We start from the raw sequence: 23,811 nt of genomic DNA, 5'->3' as shown, positions 1-23,811 counted from the left end.
TGTTTAAAACTTCTCAGAATAAAGTTACTTATTTTTAACTTTTGAGGAAAATGTTTCCAACTACAAATTCTTTGTATTATTCCAAATGACATAATCTCTCTGAGAATAGCGCATATTTGTAAACAGAACTTGCATTACTTCACAATAATCAATTTGGGCCGCACCTCTCTTTAATAAAGCATCCCTACTCCTTGGTCATGTCAACTGTTACTCTTTCTGTGACAAAAAAATCAGAATGGAAACGCTGAACACTGATATCTGAGAAAAAATTATTTTCTAATCAGATAAGCACACATCTGAGACACTTATTTAGGACAGGCCTGAGATAAAGGTCACTGGTCTGAGATAATCTTTAAACCTTAAACCAAAAAATCCCCTGAAGTCTTCTTAAAACCAAACAATAGCTTAGCTTAACGAGTAAAAAATATCTGCCTTGAGCATTGTACTCTTTTAAGAGCTATCTATATGGAATCAAATGCACAACAGTAACCTCGAAAGATTAGGTAGGAACCTTAGGGGGCAGTGAATTTACGTTAATGCAGGAGGAACAACTCAGAAAAGGAGGGTGAGAATGGTTGCACAACTTGAAGAATGTAATCGATGTCACTAAATTGTACATGTAGAAACTATGGAACTGGTGTTATGTTTTGCTGTGTATATTCTTAACAACAACAAAAATAAAAGAAATTATTAAAAAACCCAAACCCTATGGAGCACAGTTCTACTCTGACACACATGGGGTCGCCATGAGTTAGAGTCAACTGGACAGCAACTGGTAACTGGTAAAAGAGATACAGCAACTGAATGCAACGCAGGAGCCTGTATTGGATACTGGACATTAATGGAAAACTGGTGAAATTCAAATATATTTAAACATACACAAGTTCAAAAATAAACTATAGTTTAATTAAAAAAGAAAAACAAAAAAAAGTCATTGGGCACTGGGAAGAAAGCAGAGCACAGGGACTCCTGGGCTGGAGGAGCCCTTGGAAAGCAATGCCCTAAGTGAGAACACCTTTCATTGGGCTTGCACTTTGTAGAAAGGTTACTAACCTGATCACAGTCAGTGGTGGGGAGGGCACCAAAAACACACTGGAAAGTGTCTCAGGCGTGGCATGAGCAAGTCACTGCTGTGTATCTATCAGGGGAACTTTGCCACTTGTCAAGAGTTAACGCACAGCTTATACCAGGGTTCTGACTAGAAAAATAAAAAGTGTGTGCTAAGGACAGGAGAATTATGGCATGGTAATGGGCAGACTTGAGAGAAAAAGTTACAAACACCATAGATTCTTAGTTCAAATGAAACCCTATGGAGCACAGTTCTACTCTGAAACACATGGGGTCGCCATGAGTCCGAGTCACCTTAACAGCAACTGGTTTGTTTTTGTTTTTGGAACTAAGCACCAGGCACTGAGGGTAAAACAACCAATGAGACACAGTTCTTACCCTAAAGAAGAACATGTCTAGGAGAGAAATATAAAATAAAATGCCAAGCCTTAGAATACATCAAGTCTCTGGTATCCAGACCCTTCCTCTGAGCCCTAGGGTTCCAGGAGATGCCTCAGGGACTAGTGGAGGAGAGAAGGAATGGGCCCCACCCTCAGCTTCAACCACAGTGGTTCATCTTTTACATACTGGGATTCCCCTTAAGATTTCATTTGGAAAAAGCTTCCAGAACACACCCAAAGAATTAAAAAACCACTAATCCAGCCTAGTGTCCTCTACCCACTGTATTTGTCGGGCTTGAGTAAGCCCAGAGTCAGAGCTAGAACCCAGCCACCTGCCCCTGCAGTTTACAAAGATCATAAGGCAGGTGGAGGTGACTGTACCTATTAGAGTGCGCACAGCGCTGGGAATGTGGTGGACACTCAATACTTGTGAGTGTATGTCAGTCAATGAGCGCACAGGGCATGGAGGCGGCTCATGCCTTCATTTCAGAGAAAGGTAAAGCTGACACACAGGCTTCCCTAAGGCTGGTCTTTCACAGATCCCTCACAGGCAGAGCATCACAATTTTCAGCCAAGCCAGGAAACAAACACAGTGAATTGTACTCATTTCTGTAACAAGCTGGTCTAGTCTCTTCTTCCTGTGTGGGCTGGGAGCAAGGTGATAAACTGCTCCTTTGCCGGCACAGGCTGTTAAATGCTCTTGTGTGGCAAAGCGTCTGTTACAGAGAAAACCCCAGACCTTGCAGCAAAGCTCAGCCCACACTGGAAACACTTCCTGAGCAACTCCCAGGCCCTGGGCTCCTGGGACCTGGGGGTGGGGTGAAGACTGGGGAAGATGGTGGAGAAACAGGCCGTTTCTAAAAGTAATTATTTGATGTGAAAAAGAAGCTATTTTTTAAAAAGAATCCTGATCAAAAGGAGGAAAATACAGAACAGAATTTCAAATTCTTATGGAATCCAGACTTTCTGGAGCCACTGAGGCTGAATGAACTGACAAAACTTTTGCCCTGAGTTAATCTTTAAACCAAAAATATCCCCTGAAGTCTTCTTAAAACCAAACAATAGTTTAGTTTAACTAGTAAAGAGTATCTTCCCTGAGCATTGGGCTCTATTAAGAACTATCTATACGGGATCAAAGTGACAACAGCAACTTGAAAGATTAGACAGGAAACTTAGGGGGCAGTGAGTCTGTGTTAATGGAGGAGGAACAGCTTGGAAAAGGAGGGTGAGAATGGCTGTACAACTTGAAGCATGTAATCAATGTCACTAAACTGTACATGTAGAAATTGTTGAACTGGTGTTATGTTCTGCTGCGTATATTCTCAACAACAAAAATTATTTGAAAAAAAAGAAGAAGCTGTTTCCCAGCTTTATTATGTTTTTGCTGTTACTGTTATTTTTGTCTGCTTTTAGGTTTTTAAAAGACCACATGAGATTTACTTAACTGAAAGTGGAGCTGCTGGCTTCTCCTCAATACATGTCCTAACATTAGCATTCAGGGAACCACCTCAAGAAGGACAGTAAAGGAAAACACAAACTAGGACACAGCAACATTTCCCTCAAGGCTTTAATAGGATGGACTATTGGAGTTCATGAGCCTGGACTTAATCTCGCAGCTTCATTGGAGACAAGAGAAAGTCTGAAGCCTTCAGGTATTTAGTGTTTAGACTTTCTCTGTTCTCTTGAAACATTTTCAGATACCTAAATGACAATTCGGGGTGAGTTGTAGTCTGCAATTTTTACATTTTCTAAATTCTAATCCCAGCTCAGCCTGTTAATCCCAATGTGGCCCAGGGCAAAGCCCTGGCCTTCTCTGGATCTCAACTTCCCTTGTTTCCAAGAGCCCTTGCAATATTCTAAGACACATGTGTGAAGCCAAAGCATGAAGCGTTTCCTGCCACGGCCAGTCCTCCTTTTCTCTCCTGGTCCTCTCCTGCTACCTTCAGTCAGGCTCCGGTTCTCCACCAGCAACCTCTGCAGGGAGCAGAACTGAGAACCGTGGGACGATGTCCTATAAAACCAAACCACAAACCCAAAGCCAAACCTGCAGGGGCGTCCAAGAAATCAGAAAAGAGCACGGAGAAACGGCCATTCCCACATGTGCCAAAGAACACTACAAAACAGGGCCTGGAAGTCACTGCTGGGAGGTGGAGGAGGATAGGGTGGGGTTAATCTGAAAAAGCTTTTTTTTTTATTTATCAAAGTGAGTTTTAATCCAGATTGTGAAGGAGGGTCAGGAGCAGTAGAGATACCTTCCTGAGGAAAGCTTAGTGTGTTCCTGTTGTTGTTAGGTGCCCTCGAGTTGATTTTTGACTCATGGCGACCCCATGTGACAGAGTAAAACTGCCCCACGCTGCAATCTTTACAGAAGCAGATCAGCAGGTCTTTCTCCCATGGAGCTGCTGGGTGGGTTCTAACCACCAACCTTTTGGTTAGCAGTTGAGCACTTAACCACTGTGCTACCAGGGCCCCTTGGTGTGCACCTAAGCACAAGAAAAAGAAATAAACAGGCTGCTAGGGAGAGGCCACAAGCCTCCGGGTCCTGAGACCCCCCAGGTGGGCCAGCCCATGGGTCTATTTAAGTTCTTGTCCATCTGCTCTCTCCAACTCTCACCAAGGAAATAAATCTTACAAGAACTGGGCCCCTGTTTGGCCAATGGCTGCATAGCCAACACCTAGCACAGAGGAGGTACTCAGTAAATACTGGTAAAATGACTGAAAGAATAAGAGACAGTAACCCACTAACATGGTATGGCAGGGAAGACCTGCGAGCTGAGGCAATAGGCAGGATGCAGCAGAGGCCACTGTGGTTCTGTAACGGGGTTTACACCCGCCGTTCCTCCTGACTTCCTCTCGCGTGCCACCTTGCCTCTGACAGCTCCTGAGTTGCACGGTGGGGGTGTCTGCACAACTGATTCCCCAGCTTCCCTCTTGCTCCTCCCTGCTCCCTTGCAACCTGGCTTAGTCCTCCCCTCACCACAGTAAGCTCAGCTCCCTGCGTTCACCCACACCCGACTCCCACCCCAGATCTAGGCTCGGGGATGTCTCTGTTGGCACCAAACCCCAAGCCCATTCCAGACAATCTCCTTTCAGACCCTTCTCCAATGGGCTTCCGGATTCCTCCTCCCAGATATAGCTGGCATCTAACTGGGCTCATCGTCTCCCTCCTGTCCTCCCTTGCATACACTTGCTCCCTTTCCTAGTCTAGCTTTAGAATCATAGACCCTTCAGGCCAGAGGAGCATCTCATTTCACAAACAGGGAAATTGAGTGATGCGTTCAAGGCCCTATAAGCTTTCTCCATAATATTACACTGCTGCTCGGCTACGACGCTGGCAATTACCATAACTTATAGTTTAAAACAATGCATGGCATTTTGTAGCATTTACAAATGGGATTACACAGAAGCACAGCTTCTTTGATCACTTTATGGGATCATGACATTAAATGATTATGTGTAATTCCTGTGGCTCTGCGATGCTGACTCTTCATTCCGCCCCATGTTTTTCTTCAGGCCGCTCTAGTACTTACACGGTGGGCACTGCACTTCCCCTCCCCAGCTCCCACACAAGCTGTGGGGTGTTAACAGCTGCACTCGGTGATGCTGCTGCCTCAGAGGAGGAAATGTGTGGTCATCACTCAGACTGTCTGCACAATACGAGGCTCTGCAGGCAACTCCATCCACACTCAAGCTTAGGCACCCTTAAGCCTGCTGTGATCATGAGTGCATTTGGACCCTGAACTCTCAAGAAGTCTTAAAAACAAAGTCTTCTTATCCCTGACTTGTTTTATTACTAGTTTATGTGAGGAGTGAAGTAAAGAGAATGTGCAGGACATACATCTTACAGCGAGGCGATTAGCTATTTATGGATGCCTCCTTTGGGTTCTGGCTCCCTCATTCTCAACAGCTGTGAAGGTCTACATACCCTGTTTTTATCTTCGCAAATCATTCTTCTGTGTTGAAACTATGCCTTTATCCAAACACAGAAGCCAAATGCAGGGTGGTGTTTGAGACCACTGGCATACCTGCAGAGGCCAGGCTGCAGAACGAAAGGCAGACAGAATAGAATAAACAGACTACAAACTGACCCCACTTTCTAATACTTGGTGACTGATACAAAGCTTCCCATTACACAGGTAACAGTCTCTTACTCTGAAGATAAAAATTCTAGAAAAACAGTTTTTAGTGTGGGCAGTTATGTGACAGGGCAAGCTGCCTATCCAAAACCCACTGCAGCTGCTTCCTTATTTATACTACCCTGGTTTTGATGGTGGCCACTTGCCTAGCTATGCTCAGACCTCCTTCCAGCTAGGGATGGCCACGTGACACAGTTCTAGCCAGTGAGCCATAAGATGAGAGTTTCTGGAAAAAACCACCTCCAGTGGCAGCTAGCATGAGTACCAAAGCTAGTACACTAAGGATGGAGAACAGAAAGTTAGAAATAGCCTGGGTTTCTCAACGGCAGTGGTGAGTAGCTACACCAGTCATGGACTGCCTGCCATGTGAGACAAATAGATCTCTGTTTGTGTAAATTGTTATTAGTCAGGTTTCCTGTTAAGTGCAGTGGAACATAATCCTAATTCATTCAAAATGATAACATCCTCTCTATATATGGCCCTTTACACTTAACAATACACTTTCCCATTCAGTTTCCCATACGATACTCATAACAAACCTCTGAAACGGAGTGGACAAGGTCACTGTTAGTATTTCCAATCCTATCCTGCCAACTGCCCAAACTTGGAGCCTGGGCAGCACGCTGACCTTCCCTCTTTCTCAGATCTAATCTCATTTCTAAGTCCTTCTATTCTCCCACCTTAGGATTTCCCAACTCTGCTCATTTTCTTTCTATTCTCTTTGCCACAAGCCTCTTGGAAGTTACCATGATTTCTAGACTGGACCACCAGGTCTCCCTGCCTCTTATCCTGCTGACTAATCCATTCTCTATCATTCAGTCACGGCTGACTTCAAAATGCAAATTGGCCCTATCACTCCCCCCACTCACCAGGCCCTCCCTTGTCTTAGAAAGCCCTGATCATCTGTGCAGCTTCATCCCTTTGTCACTCCTGCCCACCCACTCCAGACCGGAGCCAGGCACTTGGTCTCTAGGGCCTCTGGGCCTTTCCCTTCTCTGCTTTCACAAGGCCAGCTCCTGCTTGACCTTTAGGACTCAGCTCAGGTCTCCCCAAGTGCAGGAAGCCTTCTCAGTCACCACCAACACCCTCCAACACTCCAGGCACAGGTAAGGTGTCTGTGCTTACCTCTGGCTCTGCATTTTATGTATGTCTTTACCTATCTGGGTCCCTCACTAGGCAAAACACTCCTTGAGAACCTGGACTACACCTTATCTTTATATCCCAAGCACCTGGCACGATGCCTGAAATGAAAGATTGAATGAACTTTAGATGAGGAAACTGAGGCTCAAAAAGACAGAGATGTGCCCAGGCCTTTAGAGCAGGGGTCGGCAAACTTTTTCTTAAAGGGCCAGACAGTAACTATTGTAGGCTTGTGGGCCACATGGTCTCTGCTGCAGCTACTCAACTCTGCAGTCACAGATAATATGTAAATGAATGGGCAGGGCTGTGTTCCAATAAAGCTTCAATCCCACGGGGCCACAGCCTGCCAAAACCTGAACTAGAGGATAAGTGACTTACTCATATAAGAGTCTGACAATTTGTAGATGTCAGAGCCAGGACTTAATCCCAGGCCCACAGGGCCTCTTCCACCAGCTAGTACTGCCTTCCAAGATACACAACTGGCTATAAACAAAAAATGTTAATTCCTTGTCTTTACTCCATACTGACTTTAGGTGCTAGGAGGGTACTGATGGGTAATGCCCATCAGACAATGAATGAAAATGGCCCAAACCACCGGGTAACTGAAAGGGAATGGTAGGAAAAGTTTTACTTGTCATGCCACTCACATCTTCAATTCTAGCTAGAATTAGCATGGCTAGGCTAAGCTGGGCAGATAATTACAAGCATGGCTTCAGAAACATCACATAGCACTGTCACCGTAACACAATTTTTCATCTAACCAGTTTTTATCTCTAATGTGAAGCAAAAAGAGCTAAAATAAGGCCTTTCTTCTTGACTTCCCAGTTCAGACTTTTTGACTTCCTGAATAATTACGGTCTCGCAAATTGCCCAGTGGTCCAAAGTTTCATTATTTGTTCTTAGAAGCTATCTAAAAGTTGGTAGACATCTAAGGTTACATTCATTTCTACACATAAATCTTCAAAGGCTTTCCACTGTTCTTAGGACAAAGTCCAAATCCCAAGCCCAGGTGCCGAGGCTCTCCTTAGTCCAGCCCTGTGTGCACTCCCAGGCTCAGCTCCCCCTCCACACTGCTTTCTACCTACAGCCATACTGGCTTTCTTTGAACAGCTCCTTAAAGGCACCATGCTCCAGCTCTCTCACCCGAAACTTCCTTCCTCTTCTCTTTACCTGGCTAATCTCCTGGTCATTCTTCAGGTCTCAGCTTAGATGTCACTTTCTCAGACAGGAACCACCCAAAGCTATGCTCAACTCATGCATGGGCCTGTGGTACCCTGCACCTTCCCTTCCCTCACACTTCTCTCCCTTTTCCTTTGCACAGCCACCCTGCCTGCCTGACTAGAAACTCCATGAAGGGAGGCACCAAGTCCATCATGGGCACTTACTTTGCTGAACGAAATTAGTAAATGTCAGATGGCACAGACTGCATTTCCACACTTAGAGTCCCAAAACCAAATTAAAGAAAAAACAAAAACCAAATAAGGGTTTCAGATATTTTCTCTGGCTCCCTAGCCACAACATTTTGGCTGAAAAGAAAGAAAATAGGTCTTATAAAGAGACAACAGGGTTAGGTGCTACCTCTTTGGCCTCCTTTGTTTAACGTCTCTTAGTCTTTGCTAGAGAGAAACATTTGGTGCCCTCGTAATAAAAGAACTGCTGAGGAGAATTCAGTATCTTCTGTACCAAAGGCACTGGCCACCATCATGAACGCTCCTAGCTCCCCTGCAGGTTTTCCAAATGATCCAAAAAGTTAAGACGATAAGTTATGGTGTTTCTTTTGACCAAAAGCACTATAATAGTGGCTTTTTAAACACTCAGTCAACAATGAGTAGAATCCTGCACTAAACAGAAAGAAGGAATAAATTTGAAAGCAAAGGAATCACCTCAGCTCTTGGTACAGTAAGAATGTTGACACCCATGAAAATGACTTTAAGAACCCTCAAAAGACAACATATCAATAGCACAAAGTAAATACAGTAACTTCTCACTGACCAGAGAGTTAACCTGCTGAAAAATACTATGACTGGTAAAACCAAGGTTGGCAAGATAAGGTAGCATAAAAAAATGAGGGATTGAAAGAAAAGTAATAAAAATTCAACAAGGCATTTTTTTCTAAGATCAAACAGATGCATGTGTGCCAAAGCCACCGTTGTTTTGGCAGGGGACATGAATGCAGCACGGTGCTCTGCCAGCAGAGGGTCCTCACAGGTTTTATAAAGTGCAGGCCACATTTCTTTTGACAAGTGTTAGCACTAGCCCTTACTGGCTTAAATTTTAATGAGCACTCCTTTGTGTCCTTCAAAAATGCTAGCATGATGGCCTGGTCTTTTCACACCTTACCTCAGGGCTCAGGAGCATGCTTTATTGCAGGCCTGCTCTTCTCCCTGTACAAAAAGAGGGGCCACAAAACAGGCCCACCTCCACAGTCTTTGCCGCGGGGGTGATAGTCAGCAGATAATTATTGTCATGTTCTTTCATTTAAGAAGGCTGAACACAACCAGTCATGAGAAGATCATGGAGTTTTCATTTCTGATAATCATTTATAAAACCACATTATCTCTAAACTGCATGAGATGAGTATAACTCATGAGTTATGGAAACTCCAAGAATCCAGAATAAGATGAAATCAGTATTTGAGCTTTAAAATCTTCTTCCTAAGAAACAGAACTAATTCACAAGTGGAGTGCTTTGAGAATACCCTCCCAGTGTATGCAAACATCTGTAAACTCTAGCAATTCTGTCCAAGCATGAACATGTAGGTATGAGGGCTTCATCTTCAGGTGAGGTTGAAAGCAGGCTGGCCACAGAGTCAGATCCGGGGTTACAACACCACAACTGAGTGACCTCAGCTGTATCATCTCTTCAGTGCACTTGGCACTGGCCTTGCCTGACTCCAAGGTTGTCATTAGGCTTGAATATGATTCTGCACATGGAAGCACTGCCTAAGCTACGGAATGCCCCACATTCATAAGGGATCACTATTACTATTTTCGTTCTGAATTCCACTGCTAAGTAGACTTGCTGTGTCAAATGGCTATGCACAAAGAACTGACACAGATCCCTTCCATGTCGGACTCACCTGTGTTATCTCTGGCTACAAGACCCTTAGGAAAATCCCCGGGAGTTGGGGAGGTCCTGCTGTCCCACTTGACCATGTCGAGACTATTGCAATACTCCCATCTCTTCTGCTGAAGCTCCTGTAACCAGTAAGTCATGAGCTGACGATTGGGAGCCTAGAAAGAGAAGGAAAAAAGAGATTATGGCCACCAGTACGATGAGGAGCTTAGGAAAAAAATTACATTTCATGAGGACAGACTGTACATCTTGCCACATGAAAGGAGGTGTTAAGAACATGTCAAGGAAATTTCAGTGACATTAGTAGCTTTTGCTCACAACGAGTTGGTCCAGCAAATAGCAATTCTAGTATAAAGAATTTAACATGAATAAATCTATTTTTAATTCTAAAAATCGGAGAATAATACAATGTAACACGTCCCCCCAAAAGGTTTTAGGAAAGCCTGATAACCCTGCTGCCCTTCCACTCTGAGCACCTATAAATTCCATCTTGAGAAATCAAAGCTCACATAGTTTGGATGACATTCATGCCAAAGCACATCAAATAGTGGTATCGAAACTCTGTCACCGTCTGGGAGAGTGTACAAAAACTGCAGATTAAAAATTAGACAGCACACCTATCAGAAAGGCTGAAATTTTAAAAACTTGACAACACCAGGAATGTAGAGCAAATGAACTGTCACACACTGCTGGCGGGAACGCAGCACTTTGGAAAACAGTCGGCAGTTCCTCCTATAGTTAAACATACACTTATCAAGTGACCCAGCAACCCTGCTCCTAGGTATTTACCCAAGAGACATAAAAACATACTCACAACACAAGAATAAAGGGCAACTATGGTAAATGCTATAACATATACAATCTTACAACAACAGTAATAACAAACAAGAATTTGAGTGGATATGTAGGCAAATATGTATGCTAAATAGGTGTGGGAGGTCGTACACGAGTACACCAAGTGCACATATATATATGTATATATATAGCTGTGGATATTTCTACATACATATTTGTAAGTTCTGCATATATACTCATATATATAAAACAGAGCACATAGGAGGCATAGTTAAAGAAACTACTTAGACTTTGGGACTGAACTACTGGACTTGAAGACTGAGGACCATAGTCTTGGGACATCTAGATCCACTGGCAAAACACAGTTCATAAAGATAATGTTCTACATCCTAGTCTAGTGAGTAACATCTGGGGTCTTAAAAGCTTGCAAGCACCCGTATAAAAAGCAACTATTGCTTTCTTCCCACCTGCAGCAAAGAAGAATGAAACCGAAGACTCAAGGAAGCAATTAGTCCAAAGGGCTAATGGCCCACGTCAACCACAGCCTCCTCTAACTTGAGACTGAAGAACTAGATGGTGCCCGGCTACCATACTGACCACTCTGACTGGGACCACAGTAGAAGGTCCCAGTTAGAATGGGTGTAAAATGAAGAACAAAATTCAAATTAAAAAAAAAAAAAAAGACCAGACTTACTGGTCTGGTAGAGACTGGAGGAACCCCTGAGACTACTGCCCCTAAGACAACTTTCTAACTTGAAACTGAAGACACTATCAGAGGCTACCTTTCAGCCTAACAACAGATGGGCCTATAAACTAAACAATAATACCTGTGAAGAATGTTCTCCTTAGAACAATCAACTATATGAGACTAAAAGCACAACATTTGCCCAAAACCAAAGATGAGAAGGCAAGAAGGGACAGGGAAACCGGACTAACGGAAATGAGGAGCCCAGGGGAAGAAACGGGGAGAGTACTGACACATTACGGGGATTGCAACCAATGTCACGGAACAATTTGTGTATGAATTACTGATTGAAAAACTAGCTATGTAAACTGTCACTCAAAACACAATAAAACGTTAAAAAAAAAAAAGGCATATTCACACAAAACCCTCTATGTCAATGTTTCTAGAGTCTTTATTTATAATCGCCACAAGTCGAAAACAACCCAGATTTTCTACGTCTGGTGAATGGGTAAATAAACTGTGGAATATCCATGCAATGCAATACTATTCAACAAAAAAAAGAAGTAAACTACTGATTCACACAACAATATGGATAAATATTAAATTCATTTTGCTAAATGAAAGAAGAAAGGTTGCATACTCTATGATTCCATTTATGTGACATTTTGAAAAGGTAAAATCATGAGGACAAGAAACAAATCAGTTGTTGCCAGGGATTGGGGTGCGTGCAGGCGTTGACTACAAAGGGGCAGCACAAGAGAATCTGTGAGTGATGGAACTGTTCTGTATCGTAACTGTGGTGGTGGATACCCAATTCTATGCATTTGTTCAAACCCACAGAACTACACACCACGAAAAGTGAATTTCACCATATATAAATTAAGGGGGGAGAAAAAGCAGCCAAGACTGGGGGTGGGGGGGCAAAACGTTAACTAGATGGCAGGTGTGGGTCTCCAGGCTGCCCTCCAAAGGAGTCCTAAAAAGAATGTCATGACACAGTTATGGGAAACTCATCAACACTGGTATCCAACAAGGTTCCCAGGATCAGAAAGATCTGGCAATCTGGAAAACTGCTCACAGCCCTGATAGCAAGTAACAGGCCTGGAGACCAAACCAGCACTGTCTATAAGCAAAGGACAATCTCCTGCTGCTGTGGCTACAGCCTGGGGTCTTTTTAGTGACATTTGCACACAGGGCCTCAAGCAAGGAAGACCATCCACTACAGGATCTCTGGGTATTCTACTACAGGAAATTCTTCCTAGTATCAGCCAAGCCATCATTTCATCCATTCATTCAACCAACGTTTACTGAGCATCTATCACATACCTAGAGCTGGAGACTGGCCTTGAAAATAATCTGGTGAAGACAGGAAAATCAAACCAGTAATTTCAACCGTGTGTTAACAGTTATGGATACTTCCTAGGCATAACCAAACACGTCATGGGACTGGTTCACTGGGTTTGAGGGCTTAGGACCACAGTCTCACGGGACAGCTTGGTCAATCGGCACAACATAGTCCATAAAGACAATGTTCTACATCCTAGTTTGGTGAGTAGCATCTGGAGTCTTAAAAGCTCATGATTAGCCATCTAAGATACAACGATTGGTCTCTACTCATCCAGAACAAAAGAGAAAGAAGAAAACTAAAGACTAAAAGAAGAAACTAATCTACAGAACTAATAGTCTACACAAATAACAGCCTCAACTACCTTGAGACCAGAAGAACTAGATGGTGCCCAGCTACCATTACCAACCATTCAGACCAGTGACTCAATAGATGGTCCTGGATAGAATGAGAGAAAAATGCGGAACAAAACTCAAATTCTTAAAAAAAAAAGAAAAAAAAAGAAAAAGCCAGGCGTACTGGATTCGTCTCTACCAGATGAACCCCTAAGATTATCACTCTGGGATAACCTTTAAACTTGGAACTCAAACGACCTGTTTTTTTTTTAGAGGTCACCTTCCAGACAAATGAAAAACTGGCCCATAAAATAGTTATCACATATGAGTACTGTGCACCTCTAAATAATCATCTAAATGAAACTAAACAGTAAACATTTACTCTAGACCAAAGATGAGAAGGTAAGGGCGGACAGGGAAGCTAAATTAATGGCAACAGAACAACCAAAATGGAAATAATGAGAATGCTGATACAGTGTGAAAACTGTAGCCAATGTCACTAAACAATATGTATAAAAACCAAACCAAACCCGTTGCCACTGAGTCGATTCCAACTCACAGTGACCCTGTAGGACAGAGTAGATGCTCAGTAAAACCAAAGAGCAGCTGGTGGATTTGAACTACCAATCTTTTGGTTAGCAGCCAAGCTCTTAACCACTGTGTCACCAGGGCACCAAATAATATGTACAGAAGTTGTTAAACAAAAACCTAATTTGCTGTGTAAACTTTCACCAAAACATAATAAAATATTTATTAAAAAAAAATAGTGTGTCAAGTGCTATGACAGAGGTCAAAGTGGATGAGGTGGGGCTGATTGGAGACCACTGAGGAGAGACACCTAACCAAGCAGGGAGGTGAGGTGAGTGGTAAGGTACTCAAGCTTAGGAAATCTGCCATCTGTAGGTTCAAAAGGTTCAAATTATTGGCTTAAGGTCTATCTTCTCTAATAAACAAACTCTAAGATGTCTCCAATTTTCTAGTGTCTAGCTTAGTGCCAGACACATAGTAGGTCAGTATTTATTGAATAAATAAGGAACAAATGAATGAATCAGGAAGTGATGCTAGAGTTTGGTCTTAAAGGGGAAGCAAGGGTTGGCCAGAAGGACAAGAAAGAAAGGGGAGGTTCCAGGCAGAGAGAAGAGTGTCTGCAAAGGCCCAGAGACCAGAAAGCATGAGGAGGGGAGACTGAAGAGGGACCAGTGGGAGATGAGGCTGGAATGTAGCACAGACCAGGCCCCAAAGGTATTCATGGGCTTCCTAAAGACATGGAGCAGGGAACTGCTGCAGGATTCTTAGCAAGGCAATGACATGATTAGACACTGTCACTGTTGTTGAAAATGAACTGGGGGTAGTGAGCTGCAGGGTTTAGGTAATGGGAGGAGGGCAAATGTGTGAGACCACTTGAGACCCATGAAGCACAACCAGGAGTTTGAGCAGCATGTTGGCTGGAGGATGGATGGCAGAGGGGCTCAGCCTGGCCCTGGGATAAGGTCAAGAGAACACCAATCTTCCCGTGGGAAGGGAGAGGAGAACCACCTGGGAAAGTAAGGAACTGGGAGACACAACTGTAGCCAAAATCAGAGCCCGAAGACCACCTAGTCCATCTCCTCTCTTTCACAGATGGGGAGACAGAGGCCCGGGAAGGGAAGTGACTTGACCGGGTCACATAGTAAGCTGATGACAGAGATTGTGATCCCAGTCTTCTGACCCCCCGCTCAGAGGAAAATATGTCTGTTTGGGGCAGTGGGATGCGCCTGGGGCCTGCAGAACAAGGCGGGGAGGGCCTGAGCCCTGCAGGTGCCTCTCGGCCCTGAAGCACCCCCCAGAGCCCTCTGATCAAACCAGGGAGGCTGGCTCTGGTGCCCAGACACACTCTACCTCCTCTCCTGCAGCATGGACCAGTTACTCTGTTCCTGTTCACGCTCAGCAGCAACAGGCTGCTCAGAAGACATGGCACACACCTCGTAGACCCATCACTAACCTAACCTCTGTAGCACTTTCCTGTAATACAGGTACCATGAAAAACCTGCTTTTATACAAGAAAGCCTTTCCCTTTGAATCCCCAAGTATTAAATCTGGGGAACTATTACTAACCTCTTAATCGTCTCTCATTAGCTTCCTGGGCAAAAAAAAAAAAAAAAACTTTTTGCATCATTATGCTTTCAATCATTCACATTGTAGAAACCTGATTAACAACAAGGCAGGCAAAATTACCTCAAGACATTGATTAACTGAGGTTCGTTACCTTATTACAAATCTAAAATCACTAAAAGAATCTCAACTTCCATCCCCAAACTGCTCGGGACAGGCTGCCGGGAGCTGTCTGTACGGGACTCGGGGGCAAGTGCTACCAGGAAGGTAGAAAAGCATGGGGCAAAGGCTCTGCCCTCAGGGAGCTGAAACCAGGGACAAAACACACAGGCATTGGAAGACAGGGCCCCATTAAAAGTAAAGCACAAGCCCAATCAGCAGAAATCTGAAAAGCCTCTGCATTTTCCATACGGTATCTTTCTAACAGAGAACTCAACAGAGATGTGGCCTTGCGTAATTAAATGCGTAATCACAAACAATTCTCTTCACTGCTCTAGTAAAATTAGGGCTAGATCTGCCCCATCCAACACAAAAACCATTAGCTTCATATAGCTACTGAGCACTTGAAATGTGACTAGTGCCACATATTGAAATAATAATAATATTTTGGATATACTGGGTTAAAAGGAATATGTTGTTAAAATTAATGTCACCTGCTTATGTGGCTATTTGAAAATCTAAAATTATACACGTGGCTCACATTATATTTGCATTTGTATTTGTATTGACACGCTAGTCTAGATCATGATGGAAAATAGATTCCACTTTGACAGCCAAGGCTGGTGGGAGGTCCAGCCTGGTGGCAAACTCAGCTTGAACGGAAACAGTGCCTTGGGACTATAATGTTGACTAGGGGCATGGGAGTATGGGGAAGGGGGGCAGCCAACACCTCCTTCCACAGAACTTTATGACTCAAGACAACGTCCCCTTCTTTAAATTGACACCTCCATGTCACCAACCACCCCATGCTCTGTTAATGTCTATGAAGATGCTAACATTCTTTAGAGACCCAAACATATGCTGGTTCTGGCTGACAGCACACAATTCCAGTACCTTATTATCTCCTCTCTAAGTGAGGCAATTAGGTCCCTCAAATAATCTGCCTTCACAGGTGGCGTCTCAAAGAATCTATCACCAGGAGTTTCCTCCATGGAGCTCCAGCCTACCCTTTGCGTAGAGCTGCCCTATAGGGTTTCCAAGGAGCGGCTGGTGGATTCGAGCTGCCGACCTTTTGGTTATCAGCCAAGCTCTTAATCACTGCACCACCAGGGCTCCAGGTGCTCCAGCCTAGCTGGTGACAAATGAGCCAGTCAGTGCTGAAGTTTACCACCACACCACACAGTATTCACCACATACACACTGGCCAGAGGGCAAAGAGCATGACTGGGACAGGATCAGTACCTGCATCCCCACCTCAAGACTGACCATTTAAAATGCTTTATTTAGTCCCAAATTCTGAAAAGCCAGACATACATTCTAATCATGCTGGAAGAAGCAGAAACAAGGCAAAGCCCCTCAGCTCAGCAAAGAATCAAGAGCCAATGCCAGGCAAGCATCCTGCAGGAGGCCAGGAGTCAGCAGCATCTGGTGCCAGGTGGGCCAACAGGCCATCTCCTCAGCAAGAGCTCCACCCACGAGTCTTCCATAACACCCATCTCTGACTCCTACTCATTCTTCAAAGCCCTACGCAAATGCTACCTCTTCAAAGGAGGCTTCCCTGACCTACATCTGCATGTTCTTTCCATCCTCTGAATGGGGAGCTAACAGCACCACGCACCAGGATATCTTCCTAAGGGGTGGGGGTACTCCCTTGTGTGTTCCCCATAGTTTAAGTTCTATGATGGTTAAGGTTGTGTGTCAACTTGGCTGGGCCATGATTCTCTGGTTGGGCAGCTGTATGATGCTGTGATCACTTCCATGATGAAATTTGATATAATGTGATTACCTCCATGATAGAATCTGCTATGAGTAGCCAATCAGATGAAAGGGAGTTTCCTTGGGCATGTGGCCTATATCAAATATAAGCAGACATTTTGGCAAGGCTCATGGGCCTTTGCTCTCTCTGGATCCTGCTGCTGACTCCTGTTTCTATGACCTCTGCTTCTTCGGTCTTGAGCTAGCAGCTTACCTGCGGTCTTGCCTGCCGATCTTGGGATTCGTCAACCTTTGCAGCCTGTGAACAAGAGCCCTACTCTCTGACCTGCCAATCTTGGGTTCACCAGCCCCTGTGGCTTCGTGAATCAGGAGAAGCTTCTATCCTGACCCCACGGATTTGGGATGGTCCAGCCTCTACAACTATGTGAGCCATTTCCTTGATACAAGTGTCTCTCTCTATATATTTATATATATATATAGGTTTTATATATATATATATATATAGGTTTATATATATATATATTTATATATATATATTATATATAAAGTGCCTTCTGGTCAGTCCAGAGAATCCAGCCGAAGACAAGTTCCTTGAAGTCAGAGGCCAGACCTGCTGGTCTCAATATGGCCCAAGATGTCTAGCACAGTGCCTTACACATAGTTAAGCACTCAAATATTTGACTCACTCTCTCCTTAGGTTCAACTGTTGCTACTGCCTCAAGACTGCTAAAATCCCAATTCAAACATGGCACCAGCCCGAGCATTAAGAAGCCAAGTCCAGCATTTTGGGAAGCAATTTTGGTTGTCCCCAACACAGCTGAATCAATGTTCGGGGCAAGGATCACAGACAAGGACAAGGCAGACAAGGTGGGCACAGTCTTGATATGACAGCCATCTGATGCATTTAGGTGCCATGGTATGAGATTCCAGTCCGAAGTATAAAAACCAGGCCATCCTTCATCCTTGACAGCTGGCTATGTGATGTGCCAGCTGCTTCCACAAGCATTTGTCTCCAGGCTTCCTATAATCCCGACCCAGATGCTACTCTTGGGTGAGACAAGTCTCAACCACCTGTTCCTTTTCTTTGGCCCCAGAAAACCCTCCCCCATCAACACACACACAAGCTCTCTCCTTGGTGCTCAGGAAAGTCCCACAATAAAGTCATTTGATCATGATCACAAGTTAATCCATTTCAATACCCATTTATGAAGGGCCTACTCTCAGCAGGCAAGTTCATTATTAGGGTGAAGGTGGGGACTGGAGCAGCAATCCCGTAGCATATACAAAGTCAGGCCTCTTCATCTCACTACATTCTCTACTGCACGACCAATTTATTTTAGCTTTGTATTCCCTGGGTTCCCACTCGTTGGTAAAGAATCTCCACCTACCAGAACTTAGCACATTTTAGAGGCCGTAATAATGCTCATCTCCTCTGACTCACAATTTCATTCCTGGGAACCTATCTAAAGAAATTCAAAAGAAGGAAACGGGAAAACACTGTGTACATAAAGAAGTTTGTTCATTCACTTGACAAATATTTATTAAGAGCCTAACTTGGGTCAAGTCCACTGGTTAACACTACAAATACAGACCTGGATGAGACCTAGCCAATTCCTGCCTCTGAGACACTCCCAGTGAGCAAATGTTCACCTTTATACTAACAATAAATTTAGAAAATATGTTCACAATTACAATCAGAACAGAAAATCCCTAAATATACACTTAAGAAATCCTTATGTGTGGTATAAACTTTTTAAAAGTCTAGTCAAAATCCAAAAGAATTTCTTCAAAATATGACAAAAATAGTGTAAAATTCATCTGAAGTTTAACCTCTGAATATTTTGAAAAAATAAATAAGGGGTAGGGGCTTTGCCCTACCTCACAGCTAGGCATATTATAAAACCACAATAATTAAACCAGCATTGTATTGCCAGAGAATCAATATATAGAGCTAAGTGTATATATAAAAATATTTATGTAGAATTTCAAATCAAAGTATTAATTATTAGGACAGCTGTCTAAATATCTGGAATAAAATAAAAATTAAAACTGACGTACAATCAGTGGTCACGAGACTCCTACTCAGAAGATGAATGCCATGTGTACTATGGTGCTGTGGACAAGGAAAACAAACCACTGTTTAAAACTGAGTCCAAATTTAAAGTTAAAAGCACAGATACTTCAAACTGTAATCCATGGAGCTGCTTTTCACAGGGGCAACTCTAGGCTCCAGGCTGCTTGCTGAAAGTGAGGAGGACTTGAAGCACTTACAGAGAAGATCAAAGACTACAACCTTCAGTATGGATTACACCTTAACATAAAGAAAACAAAAATCCTCACAACTGGACCAATAACCAACATCATGATAAATGGAGAAAATACTGAAGTAGTCAAGGATTTCATTTTACTTGGATCCACAATCAATGTCCAAGGAAGCAGCAGTTAAGGAATCATACAACGTATTGCACTGGGCAAACGTGCTGCGAAAGACCTCTTCAGAGTGTTAAAAAGCAAAGATGTCACTTTGAGGACTAAGGTGCGCCTGACCCAAGCCATGATATTTTCAATTGCCTCATATGCATGTGAAAGCTGGACAACAAATAAGGAAGACTGAAGAAGAATTGATGCCTTCGAATTACGGTGTTGGCGAAGAAGACTGACTACACCATGAACTGCCAGAAGAACAAACAAATCTGTCTTGGAAGAAGTACAGCCAGAATGCTCCTTAGAAGCAAGGATAGCAAGACTTCATCTCATGTACTTTGGACATGTTATCAGGAGGGATCAGTCCCTGGAGAAGGATATCATGCTTGGTAAAGTAGAGGGTCAGCGAAAAAGATGAAGGTCCTCAACAAGATGGACTGACAGAGTGGCAGCAACAGTGGGCTCAAATACACCAATGACTTTGAGGATGGTGCAGGACCAGACCGTGTTTTGTTCTATTGTATACAGGGTTGCTATGAGTCAGAACCGACTCGAAGGCAGCTGACAACAACAGGCTCCAGGCTGAGTAGCAGGAAGGAGCCTTGGATTCCTAGTTAGTAAAATGAGTATATTAGGAACCTACTTCATGGTGTTATAAGGATTAAATGAGTCGATACGTTTTAAGCTCAGAACAGTGCTTAGCACATAGGAACTACTCATTAGGTATCAACTACCCAGAGTATCACGATAATCAAGACCTCACAGCTAGCTGGCACAATCAAAATTCAAACCTGGGTCTGTCTTACTTGCTATCAAGGGGAAGAATGTGCAGTGTATGTCCCGGACAAAATCCATCCTCTCAGCATTTCAAGAGGAATCAGAAGTTCCTCTGTGGTTTTTCTCAAATATTGAAATGCTGATGACCTCAACCAAGAGCAAATTTCAATTAAAAGCCAATGTTGGCTTCAGGCTCAAGGGCAGCTCCCACTTCAGAGCCTGTCCCCCCATCAGTGAGGAAGGTCATCTGGACATCAAGGGGCTGGACACAGCATCACCATACACTCTTAGCCACGATTCTTCTCTAAGGACATTTCTTAAACATAGATGGCAGTGAGTGATAATGAGACTATATGTAAACAAATATGGAGAAGAGAGAAACTATTCATCTACAGCATAACAGCATCACCACGTCTCCAAGTTCTAAGAGCCCCCTTATCAATCTCTCAGATTCACGATACCTAACATTCTCCTTATTCATCCACCCCTGGGCCGCTGCAACAGCCTCCTTACTGGTCTTGCTCTCAGTGTCTCCCCTCTCCAAATTCTCTTCTGTCATCCAGCCAATGAAGTCATACATGTTGTCTGGCTGCCGTCAAGTTGATACCGACTAATGGGGACCCCATGTGTGCAGATTAGAACTGCACTCCATAGGGCTTTCAAGGCTATGACCTTTCAGAAGCAGATCGTCAGGACTATCTTCCGAGGCGCCCCTGAGTGGGTTCGAACTGCCAAGCTTTCAGGTAGTAGTTGAGCACTTAACTGCTTGGGCCACCCAGGGACTCCTCAAAGTCATATATATCCCATGTTTAAAACTCTCTGGTGGCTTTCAAGTGCCACGCAATTTGGCATGGTAATCTAGACTACACTGCCCCACATTCCACAGGAGCCTTTCTCTGACTCAACAGGCATGTTAATGTAACCTGGCCCTGTGAACCTCCCTACGTGTATCTTTTCCTGGAGCTTTCCCCTTCTGGTGCACCTACTCGGGGAGCCCTCCAACCCCACCAGTGCACCTGTGTGGCCGCCATCTTGCTACTTAATCACATAAAAGCCCTGCCTCCCTGCCATTCAGGGAATCGGATCTGAGGACCTTCCTCCCGCCTCCTTGCTCTGCACATTGCAAATAAAGTTACTTTCTTTTTCTCAAAGGTCAGCATCCAGATTATTGGCAGGTCTGAGCGTGCTGGACAAGGACCCACCTTCCTGGGTTCGGTAACCATTTTGGCAACCCAGATGGGATGTCAGACGGTCACGGAGACCCTCCATCTGGAGCCCAGCATCCCCTTGACTCAAGAGGGATGTCCACAGACCCTCAGCACCCACCAAACCTCTTGTTCGGGAGGACCAGGTGAGTCTCCTAAGCGAGACTGAGGCAGTGACTGGCCTGAGACGCTTTTGAATTAGAAACTAGCTCAGGTCTGGACATTCACTAGGTAAGCGTCCTTGAGATTTCTCTTCTTAAGTGTAACTGCTTAGGGATTTGGAGCAGGAGGGTATCTGCAGGATTGGAGGTTAGACTAAGACATGCCTGTTAAGGTGGACTGAGGTCCCACTGAGACATCCTCATTATTCATCCTCTACCACTCCCCCTAGCCAAAGGCAGAGAATGGGCACCCAAGTCTCTGGTTGACTGTGGTCCTGGTCCTGGTTCTGGTTCTGAGTGAGTGTGTATATGTGAGTGAGATATGGGAAACAAACTTAGTGTCCTGGAGTGTTCCCCTTTAGGCTGTATACTTAAAAATTGGTCCTCTTTTAGTTATAAGCCTATGAAGAAGAAACTAATTTTCTTCTTAACACTGCCTGGCCACAATATCAGTTGAGGTCCGACGAAAAGTGTCTGAGAACAGGTTGCTCGGCTATCATACCATGTTACAGTTAGATCTGTTTTGCAAAAGAGAGGAAAAGTGGGATGAAACTTCCTACATACAGACCTTTATGTCTCTCTGGCAAAATAAAAACCTACAAAAACAGTGTAAGCTGATGGTGCAGACTGCGGGGGAAGAGGGAGGCAGAGAGAGGAAACCCCCGGTCCTTCCAGACTCAGACAGCGATCCATATGCCTTCAGTCCTCTGCCTTCACCTGTGCCCCGACTTTCTCATCCACCTGGAGGTGTAGGATTGGTTCCCAGCCTACTTTCTTTTTCTCAAAGGCCGATGTCCAGATTATTGGCAGGTCTAAGCACGCCAGACAAGGAACCACCTTCCTGAGTTCAATAGCATTAATGCCAGTTCTGCTTCCACAACCCCTGTCCTCACCACACTAACATTTGAAAAACTCCTATGCACTCCTCAAGACCCAGTTCAAACATTATTCCATCAATGGTTGCACAACTTGAGGAATGTAATGATATCACTAAGTTCTACACCAGAAAAAGGGCGAAATGGCAAATACTGGGTTATACAGTGAAACCTGTGAGAGCGGGAACTCGACAGGACTGCCTTGTTTTTCTGGGTCTCGCAAGTTTTCTGCCTTTGATGGATGTAGTCTTACCACTTCTCTATCTCTCTCTATTAGTGGAAAATATTTGAGTTTTCCTTCTCTGACAGGTTTCCACCTTACACAGGTTCTGGCTTTCACAGGTTTTACTGTAGATAATTTTACAACCAACAACAACAAAAGGCTAAAACTGCAAATACTCCTTAAGTACATCCAAATACCTCATGGGATTAGTTCCTTTGGTTTGAAGGTTTAGGATCATGGCTTAGTGAGGCTGTTCAGTCAATTGGCCTAATACTGTTTTTAGAATTACTGTTCCATTCCCTAGTTCGGCCATCTAAGATACAAAAATTGGTCTTTATGGAACAGCAGAGGAAGAAGGAAACCCAAGAATCAGAGAAGAAATTGGACTGCAGGTGTACTGCCTCCATGAACTACTACCTCCTTAGCCATAAGACCAGAAGAACTGGATGGTTGTCGCAGCGGCGACGGTAATCGGGACGGCGAAGACAGTAACCAACTACACAACTCTTACAGAGAAGTGGGGCCAGGGGGGTCACTCTGAGGAGTCGACCCCCACTTCAGTCCCAGGAGTTTATTTTATAGTCAATACAGCAAGCGATAAAGCAATTAACATAACAATGGGCTTTGGGAGTGGGCAAGGGAGAAGGAATTCAGGTAAACAAGTTAATCAGTAAAGGGACAATAGGTTTGGGAAAACACAACCAGACAAGTCTCGACATGTTGGAGCCAGGTCTCAACACGCTGTGCAGCATAGAGGCCTGTGGGGGCTGCAGTTGTCAATAGTGCAGCCATGTTTAAATGGCATATATCCCCACAGATGGTGCCCGGCTATCATTACTGAATGTGTCGATCCAGGAATCAGTAGATGAATCCTGATCAAAAGGGGAAAAAAACGTGGAACAGAATTTCAAATTCTTACAGAATCCTAGGAATCCCCGAATCTATCGCTCTGAGAAAATCCTCAAACCATGAACTGAAATTATTCCCTGAAGTCATCTTTAAACTAACTACCGTTTAGCTAAATTAGTAAAGAATGTTCGCCATGAGACGTGCGTTCTTTTAAAGAATTAGCTATGTGAGATCAAACTGTCAACAGTAACTCTAAATGAAGCATAGATGAGAAGTTTAGGGGGTAGTGAGTCAATGGTGGTGAACAATATGGGTAGCAATAGTTAGGATGGTGATAGAGCGCGAAGCATGTAACCAATGTTATCGAATTAT

The 23,811-nt window shown here is 44.0% G+C and overlaps 1 protein-coding gene across 3 annotated transcripts in view; it reads right to left on the bottom strand.

Moving 5' to 3' along the window:
• Nucleotides 1-23,811, bottom strand: part of TBC1D2B (TBC1 domain family member 2B) — a 103,915-nt gene that overhangs the window by 67,149 nt on the left and 12,955 nt on the right. For all 3 annotated transcript variants that reach the window (XM_004387476.2, XM_023741669.1, XM_023741668.1), the window contains exon 2: nt 9,804-9,957. In XM_004387476.2, coding sequence (XP_004387533.1) covers nt 9,804-9,957 — 154 coding nt within the window. The remainder of the gene's footprint in view (nt 1-9,803; nt 9,958-23,811) is intronic.

Source organism: Trichechus manatus, unplaced genomic scaffold (assembly GCF_000243295.1).
Source record: "Trichechus manatus latirostris isolate Lorelei unplaced genomic scaffold, TriManLat1.0 scaffold00186, whole genome shotgun sequence".
Classification (NCBI taxonomy): Eukaryota; Metazoa; Chordata; class Mammalia; order Sirenia; family Trichechidae; genus Trichechus; species Trichechus manatus.
Note: the sequence above shows the minus strand (reverse complement) of the source record. Positions and strands in the feature narration are given on the sequence as shown.